This window comes from Crocuta crocuta, unplaced genomic scaffold, assembly GCF_008692635.1.
Source record: "Crocuta crocuta isolate KB4526 unplaced genomic scaffold, BGI_CrCroc_1.0 scaffold729, whole genome shotgun sequence".
Classification (NCBI taxonomy): domain Eukaryota; kingdom Metazoa; phylum Chordata; class Mammalia; order Carnivora; family Hyaenidae; genus Crocuta; species Crocuta crocuta.
Window position 1 is genome coordinate 356,662 of NW_027528876.1, and position 8,959 is coordinate 365,620.

The 8,959-nt window shown below is 68.3% G+C and overlaps 1 protein-coding gene across 1 annotated transcript; it reads left to right on the forward strand.

Moving 5' to 3' along the window:
* Positions 1-131: 131 nt before the first annotated feature.
* On the forward strand, positions 132-7,715 carry TEDC1 (tubulin epsilon and delta complex 1). The gene is made up of 7 exons (XM_077756746.1): positions 132-549; positions 1,003-1,223; positions 1,497-1,676; positions 2,735-2,833; positions 5,296-5,382; positions 5,755-5,922; positions 6,024-7,715. Exons 1-7 carry the CDS (start codon positions 132-134, stop codon positions 6,345-6,347), a joined length of 1,497 nt encoding a protein of 498 aa, XP_077612872.1. The 3' UTR covers positions 6,348-7,715.
* The last annotated feature ends 1,244 nt before the right edge of the window (positions 7,716-8,959 follow it).

The following is an 8,959-nucleotide window of genomic DNA, read 5'->3' on the forward strand; positions in this document are numbered from 1 at the left end:
GGGCCCGCGGAGGCTGAGGGGAGCCCGCCAGGGTCAGCGGCGCCCGGCTGCGCTGCCCTCCCGGCCGCAGGGGGCGCCCGGGGCGCGGCCGAAGGCCCTCCGCGGTTGCTAGGCTGCCATTTGGCGGTAGAATGAGTGAGGCGCTGATTGGTCTGGATCAGGCGGGGTGTCGGGTGTCGCCGGATTGGGCCGCAAAAGGCGTACCCCGCGGGGCTGTCGTCGCCAATTGGTTCCTGCGGCACCGGAAATGCCTCCGCACTGGACAGAAGACACTGCACTCAAAACCCGGGACACCGCTCATTGGACCGGCGCTGGAGGCGTGTCCCAGCCCGCTCGCTGACTGGGCGCGGGCCCAGCAGAGACAGCGCCTTCGTGGTGATTGGACGCTGGGACCCAGCGGCCGCGGCGCTCAATGCGAGGGAAGCCGGGGCCACCGGGCTGCATGGGGCGGCGGCGGCGCAGGGTGGGCCGGGGGGCCGCGGCCGGGCCCCTGCCCGCGNGTGCTCTCACCGCTGTCGGCCAACGGCGCCTCGGCGTCCCCAGCCCAGGGTAAGCCCCGCTCCCGGCGGGCCCTGGCTCCGCCCGCTCACGCAAGTCTCGCCCTGTTAACCACGTCCCCGTAGTGAGCCGTGTCCCGCGGGCCCAGGGGCTTTCGCACCGCATCGCTGTGTCCGCCTCGCGTAAAGCCTCAAACCCGCGAGCCCCGCCTCCCTGGAAAGCCCCGCCCACTCACCGGGGCCGTCCTCGGCACGCAAGCGCCGCCCTAGTTAACCACGCCCCAACAGTAAGCCACGCCCTCCTGGGCCCTCGCCCCGCCCATTCCGCCTGCTGCCCAGCTCCGGCAGAGCCTCGCCCACCTCGTAAGCGCTGTCCCATTAGCCCTGGGCCCCTCGTCCTGTAAGTCCCCTGATTGTCCCCCCCAGACCTGGCCTTTGCTGGGGGTCCTGCGGGGGCCCCTGGAAGGCCTAGTGGCGCACCCCTAATGGGTGGCTCCCTGAGCAGGCGGACCCCCGTGTGCAGAGGCCCAAGTCCGCTTGGTGAAGTCGGAGCTGCGCTCCCAGTGTTACCCCAGGCGGGCCCTGGCACAGCTCCCCGAGGACGGCTCCCAGGGCAGCCGCGAGCTGCTCCTGGCCCTGGCCTGGCTCCTGGCCCGCGGGCCCCTCCTTGAGCGGCTGCTGGCCCAGACCCGCGTGCGGCTGGGCGATGAGATACCCCTGTGCGAGGTGGGTGCGGGGTGAGAGGGAGTGGGGCCGGGTCCTGGTGGGGACCCTGGACCCTGGGACAGCCCCGGGACAGCTCCGTGGGGGCGCTGTCGCCCCCCCCCCCACTCCCTCCTCCTCCCCTGCCCCTCCCTCAGGGCAGAGTGCAGTGTGTGCTCCGGGGTCAGGGTGTGGCCCCCAAGCCTCCCCTTGGCACCCCTGGGGACCATGGCGCTCACTCCAGGGGCCTCTTTTCTCTTTCCCCCTGGGTGGTCTCTGCTGGGGATGTGGGAGCAGGGCGTGACCCTTGTCCCTCTCGAGTGTGCTGCCCTGGCCAGGCCTGGCCTCCCTGCACCCCGTGTGGAAGCAGACGGCCCTGGGGACATACGCTACTTGCAGTGGCTGATGGGAAAGCTGTTGCTCCAGTGGCGGAAGCTGATGACCAGTCAACAGGAGCAGTGTGCCCTCCTGGGCAAGGTACTGTCACTGGGGCATGTCCCACCGGAGGTGCTTACCCTCCATACTACAGGCTGGAGCCTGGCCTTTGGCTGCACATGGCCCTTCCCAAGCCTGGCTGGGAGCTGACAGGTTGGCCACTGCCATGCAGGAGCCCAGAGCCTGAACCCGGGCTCCCGGTGGTCCAGGAGGGACCGTAGGGCAGGTGGAGCTGGGCATCGCTGGCGCTGGCAGGGCAAGCAGCCTGTGCGGTTGGCTTTCCTCTTCCCAGAAGTCATTGGAGGCCTCAGACTCTGTGTCTGAGCCACGAAATGGGCTCTGGGCACTGGGGGAGCCGCTGCTGCCTGGGCATGTTTTGGGAAGGAAAGTACCCCCTCCTTCTACCACAACCTGGGTGGAGGCTGACAGGCAGCGGGCAGCTTCTGTAGGCTGCTCAGGCTCAGTGTGGGGGCACAGGTCACCCTTACAGGTCCAGGGCAGAGCCTAGGCTGAGAGGGAATGGGGCAGGGGCCTCAGACTCCCACCAATGCAGGGCTCCTTGATGCTAGGACCCCCCACCCTGCACGTCTGCCCCCTTCAGGGGCCTGTTAATCCCTCGGCCCTTCTTGGGAGCTGTGTCGCTCTGGCTTGGCCGGGCCTCCCATCGCTCCTCCTGCCTGGGACATGGCCATGGTTGACCTCCGTGATGCCTTGAGGCCAGACCTTGCTGAGAAGACTTTCCAGCCCCCCAGGCCCAGGTAGTCACTCTGTGTCTCTGCTGTTGTCGTCACTGGACCTCTTAGCCTGTCCAGAGGCTTCCACCACACGGGCCTGGCCCTCAGCAGGCTGAGGGAGAAGCAGAGCCGCCCCATTCCAGCCCCCCCACACCCCTGGGAGCTGGGCAGGATGGGGAGGGTGTGGGAGGGACTGCCCGTACCCCACCCTCTGCAGGGGACTCCAGCTCCCCGGCAGTGCTGACTACTCTCTGAGCCTGACTCAGGCCCATTTCCTCGCCTGCAAGGCAGGCCTCACAAGCCTCACCTGGAGCTGGGAGAGGCACCCCTTCCTGCTCAGTCTGGGGTTTACGCTGCCTGTTTCAGATCCATTCATACACCCGCGGCTGCCACAGTGACCGCAGCCTTGGCCACCTGTCTGTTGCTGAGACCGAGCTGCTCAGGGACGCGGAGGGCGGCCGGCAGGTGAGGGGGTGTGTGTGTGTCGGTGCCGTAGGACTGCAGACGGCATGAGGTGGTGGGGGTCGAGGAAGGGAGGGTCCTGGGAGGGAGGACCCAGCGACCAGCTTTGAGCTGTGGGTGACTGGCCCACTCACCATCTTGCTGCTGGTGGGGCGCAGACACGTCCTCGGGGCCTCCCCCAGCTCCCTAGACCATCCGGTGTTGCAGAAACCCAGGCCGGCTGCTGGGTGTGCAGGCGGCTGGGCGCAGTTGGGGCCCTGGTTAGGTTAGGGCAGGGGTGTCTAGGCTGGACTGGCAGCTTGAAGGTTGGAGCTCAGGGTGTGGTGGCGTCCAGAGCCCATGCAGGGCTCAGCTGGCACCTGGGGGCTGGGAGGGGGCTGGTCTAGCACGCCCCGTACTTTGCCGACTTTCTTTCCAGGAGGCCCCACCGGGTCATTCTTGTTTCCTCCCCTCAGGCTGGCACGGCCAGGGCGTCCTGGGACAGGCTCAGGGCTGGCTGTCACTCGACGGTTGGGGGTGCAGACTGTGAGGCTGGCACTGTTCGGCCTGGGGGGCGCTTGGCCGGGCAGGAGGGCTGGGGCTCAGGGCTGGTGGCCCCTCTCTCCAGCCCCAGCGGACCCCAGCTCTGGAGTTGTGTGCTCTCAGAGGCTTGTGCATCCCTTTTGTGGGGTTGGGGTAGCCCCAGCGGGGGCGGGGGTGCCTGCCAGGCCTGCATCCCTGGCCAGAACCTGCCCGGCCCTCCCGGGCAGGGCTGCACTCATCTCTGGAAGTGCTGAGGCAGTGTCTCGGTGACCCGAGGTGCCCTCGGCTGGGTCCCCTTATACGGGTGACTCAGCGAGGCCCAGGCTTCCTGCCCTTGGTCCCTCTGTGTTGGAGCAGAGCTGAGGCTGCACCAGCTTCAGCCAGTTGTGGCCTGGGTCCCTGGCCTCTGTGGCGCCCCAGCCTCTCTGAGGCGAGGGCGTCTGGGGGCCTCAGGACTACAGACATTGTGAGGTAGTTGGGGGCCACCATTGGCTTCCTCCCAAGGTTTCTGGAGGGGGAGCTGGCAGAAGCCTGGACCAGTGTACCCAGAGCCTGCACTCTTGGGATGGGTCCCAGAAGCTTCTGGAGTGACGTATGGTTGCTGTGTGAGTGGCCAGGCGCGCTGCAGGGGGGCTGGACAGTGAGCATGCTTGGTTACTGGCCAGGCCTGCAGCCCTTCTCATACCCCTGTGCCTCCCCCCCTGCCCTGGCCACAGTGCAGCAGTGGGGTGGGGCAGAGAGGTGGCTGCCTCAGGAGACTCCAGTGCAGGGCCTGCGGGGGGGTGGGAGGCGGCAGTGGGGGCGTGTTGCCTCTTCCTGTGGTGCCTGTCCCACTTTCCCGTAGCCTGGGAGGTGGGGAGCACCCGGGCCCCGGGCCACATTAACCTAGTGCAAATGCGTGCACAGACGTGGGTGGGTGCACCTGGCACCTCCACGTCTCCGTGCTCCGGGCCGTGCTCCCTCAGGCCCACAGTGGTTCTCTCTGTGGCTGGCTTTACTGGCGATGGGTTGTGTCCTTGGCCTGGCATTCAAGGCCGCTCCGCACCTGGCCTCCTGACCCCTGGAGCCCCAGGCTCCCTCTGCAGCAAGCAGGCCCCCGGCTGTCAGTCTGTATGCTGTCTGTAGGGGCAGAGCCGGGATCCCTTCCTGGCCAGGGGAGACCCTGGGTCAAGGGTGCCTGTTGGGCGGGGCCTGTGCACTGGCCCTTTGTCCTGGCCCCAGAACATGCTGCTGTGTTCCCAGGAAGCGCAGCGCACCCGCGTTCCAGAGGGAGCAGTGCCTGTGGCCTGGCTTGTAGGCTGGCTGCTGCCTTCAGAGAGGGGCCACAGCAGGTGCAGGCCTGTGGCTTCCTGGTGGGGGCAGCCTGGGTGAGGGTGGGGTGGGAGGCCTCAACGGCACCTCCCAGGTTGGCGGGCCCCCTGGAGGTGGAGGTCGAGGCTGGGGAGGCGCATGGCCACATGCTGCTGTGGGGCCTGCGGGTCTGGAGCTGCGTGAGCCTGGCAGGGGCTGTGCATGTGCAGCTGTGGCCTGCATGCCGGGGCCCCGCCTCCGCCCTGCCTCCCTGAGGTTATACAGAGGGGTTCTCGCACCAAGAGCCCGGAGGGCTGCCCCTTCCACGGCCCCTCATCTGCCCGCAGTCTCCCGGGTGCAGCCCCCTGGTCAGTGAGGGATGTGGGGGAGAGGTCCTGAGTTGAGGGTGCTCGGGCTCAGCCGCTGACCCTATGGGGACTCACATTTGGGGCCTGTGTGGGGACTGTGGGTGTCTTTGAGGCCCGGGAGGCTTGGCTCGGTCACGCCTGGAGGTGGGGCGTCCTGTCCTGCCCGCAGGGAGGTGGCTCTGCCCACGGGGGGCCAGGGAGACCGGCGAGCACGGTGGTCGGTGCTGGATGTAGGGGTCCCAGGCGGGGCTCTGACCTGGCCACGGCATGTGGTCTGCTTTGCAGCTGCTTCGGAGGCTGGAGAGCGAGAACGCGCGCCTGGAGGCGACCCTGCAGTGGCGGCACCGGGAGCTGGTCTTCTGGCGGTGGATGGTGTGCCTGGGTCCCCTCCCTGTCCCAGCCTTGACCGCGGCAGCTCTGGGGTGGGGGCATCTTCCTAGTTTGCAGACAGGAAGGGGAGACTGGGGAGGCCACAGACGCACCCACCGCCAAGTTGGCTTTGCGACCCGAGCCTACTGGCTGTGAGTCAGCACCTCTCTGCAGATGTCCATCTGCCCATCACCTGGCCTGCCCTGCTGCGGGGGAGCCCAGACTTCGCAGGGGTCCAGGAGTCTGGATGCCTCCCTGGCTCCCCGCTCACTGTGCCACCATGGGGGTGGCCTGCCCCCAGGCCTCCTTGCCCTCTGTCCCCGTTGGCCAAGGCCCAGGTTTGCTGCATCCCTCTCACTTGGTCTCTCTCTGCAGGACACAGTCCTGGGCACCTGCCCTCCAGAGGCCTCACAGCCCCCGTTTCTGCCCAGGGTCCCCGAGCGGGGGGCTGGCGACTTGGAGCTGGTGGCCCACGAGCTGCAAGCCCTGCAGGAGGAGCTGCGGGGAGCCGCGGAGCCCCGGCGGGCAGCCTGGGAGGCCGGGGTGAGGGTTGGGGGCTGGTGCTGGGGCCGAGGGGGCCTGAAGGCTGTGTCTGGGGTAGGATGGCCGCCCCTGGCTCACGAGCCACCGTCTGCCCCATGCAGGTCGGAGGCTGGGGGCCCGAGTGGAACGCGGGGCAGCAGGCCTCACAGGAGGCCGTGGAATGCGAGCTGGCAGCCCTCCAGCGGGCCTGGGAGCCACGTGCGTCCATGGCCCAGCCCCATGGGCCCTGGCGGCTGGTGAGGAGTGACGCCGGAGCCTCAGGGGGCCCAGGCCTGCGGGCGGCCCAGGTGATTGGGGTGCTGAGGAGCCGGGAGGCCTGCCTGGAGGCAGTGCTGTGCCAGCTGCAGAGACAGTGTCGGCGGGAACTGGCCAGGTTGGCAGGAGCCCTGCCTGGCCTCATCTGGATCCTGCCATCCGGTCGCTGAGGACCTGTGCCCTCCTCGGGGGGGACCCCCCCGACCTGCCCCGGCTGGGCCTCGGAGGGGCAGGTTTCAGGGTGGTGCCAGGGACAACGCAGACACGGGCCCCCAGGCATGCTCTCCCTAGCCCTGGGGCTGTCCCCACCTGGGGCAGAGCCCACCCCTTGGGTAGCAATACTGGGAGCAGGCACGCAGGCCCAGTGTGGAGTTCATGGGCCTTCAGCACCAAGAGAGGACACAGAAATAAGTTGTAGAGCCCTCCCTGCAGGGGTGAGGCTCTGTCCTGGCCCGCCCTCTGCCACCCTTCCAGGTCCTGTCTGGGGCAGGTCGAGGAGGGTCGCGTCTGTGCTCAAGCCCAGGAGAAGGGGACCTGGGGTGGTAGTGGCCGAAGCAGAGCTGGTCCAGTGCTGCCCAGGGGCCAGCAGGTCAGGCACGGCCTGCAACGCGGCGTGGGCATCAGGGTCCGGGGGGGATGGCCCCTCGAGCCCCTCACACACTATGCCCTGGGCCCCCACTGCACACCCCGCCCTCTGCCGGTGCCTGGTGTGTGCGTGTGGGGCAGGGGCGCCAGCTGGGAGCCCGGGGGTGGGGGGCTGTGCTGGGGTGAGGGGGAGGCCACCATGGATAGAGGGGGCTTTGTTCCTGAGACTGGTCGGGGAGCCGGGCTGGGCCCTGACAAAGAGCCATCTGTGTCTGGGGGATGTGCCCCCAGCTTGCCGGAACAGCCCCCTCCATCCCGGGGGCTCAGCCTCTCGGCACCCCTCACCCAGCAGGCGCAGACAGCCGCATCCCTGCCTCCCTTGCCGGGCTTCCCTCGTCCTAGGGCAGTTGACCCCCAGCCTGCTGCTGGGTGGGCCTAGGGGCCCCTGCTGTCAGCCAGTTCAGGCCCGCGGACACTTCCTACGTCTGGGCCCTGAAGAACCTTCTCTCCCTGGCTCTCCCAGCTCACACCCAGGGGCCCCAGCCGGTCTCTGCCACTGTGCCTTGGTGGGGGTCAGCCGGGCAGACTGGTCAGGCTCTCCCCCTCCTCACACACCCCTTCCTCCAAACCACGGCCCCCTCCCAGCTCCTCTTACCTGCTCCAGCTGTGGCCCAGGCCACACAGGGCCTCGGCCCTCCACCTACTGCCCCTCAATGCGCGAAGTCACTTGTGGACCCCCCGCCTGCCAAGCCCCCGGCCATCCTCCTGACCGCTGGACAGCACCCTTCTGGAAACAAGTCACTCACAGCTCTCTGCCTTCTGTGAGTGCCATTGAGCCAGGACACCCGGTGGCCCCGGGAACTTGATTTTTAGAACAAGTGCAAGCTCAGCGTTCTGGAGCTGTCCCTTCTCAACTGCTCTGTGGACCCAATACAACCCCACTCGACACCCCACGTGTGTCTGTGTGTGTGTGACTTCAGTGCAGATTCTGAGAGACACGAGGTGCAACAGGCCAAGTCGGGGAGGCGGGGCACACCCGGTGGCCCCGGGGGCAGGGGGGCTCCGTCGTCAGCCCTGCTGATGCCGCCGTGTCAGCACAGGCTAGTGGCTTGGAAGCACAGAAGTACGGTTGCCTTCCTGTAGGCAGCGGCCCAGCCACCACGTGCCCCGGGCCTCCAGCCCCAACCAGTGACCTTAGTCCCCTTCTGCACATGACACAGCAGGTCCACGGGCCTGTGGCAGGGCCTGGGCGCCACCCAGCCCCTGCCGCCCCGTGGAGCAGACGCGGCCTGGCCCGACCAGCTCAGGGGGGCAGGCTCTGCCTGGGACAGGCCAGTGTCCATGAGGATGGTGCCTTGGGGGCCCAGGGTTCCCCACGGAGATGTGAGGCAGAGCAGCCTGTGGGGGGCCAGGACCCCACACTCCACTGGCCTCCTCTGCTTATCGGGAGGCCCCGTAAAGACAGGGAGAGACAGGCCACAGGAGAATCCCTTTGTGACACTGTTACCTGTGAAGAGCAGGTGTGGGGGGGACAGTTTTGAGGAAGAGAGCGGGCCCGGGGCAGGCGCTGTGGGGCGGAGGAGACGGGGCAGTGATGTGCTCGGACCCGCTGGGTGGGCACCGGCCGCGCAGGGCAGGGGCGGGGGGGCCTGAGCCAGCGCTGCAGAAGCAAACTGCCAGGCCGCCCGGTGGGAGGAGGTAGAACGGGTCCCACGGCAGCCGAGCCAGGAATGGACGGCCATGGGCGAAGGCGCGGCCAGGCCTGGGGAGCTGAGGGGAAGGACGAGCGGGTCACAGGCGGTGACACACGGGGAGGCCATTGGGCAGCTGAGCAGCCCCCACGGCAGGGCAGAGCCGCGGTCTGTGCAGGGGCTTCGCAGGCCTGCGTTCACGGGGACCGCAGCACCCGTGTCTGCCTCCTCGGGTGTTTTATACAACGCGGCAACAGGCCCTCGGGGAGCCCCGCGCGCAGGCGCACCCGCACTTTGCCTCCTGCGCCCCTGCACCCTTCCGCTGCTCCCGCTCCTGCGTCCTTCTGGCCTTGAGCTCAACGTCCACGGCCGGCTTCTCCCTTCAGGGCAGGGCCTCCTCACGTGGTTGACCTTGGCCGGGGCTGGGCTTGGGGGCGTAGCTGGCTGGGCGGCTGGATGGTCTGGACCCGGCTCCTCCAAGGCCCTGTGCGGCTCGAGCTTCCCGG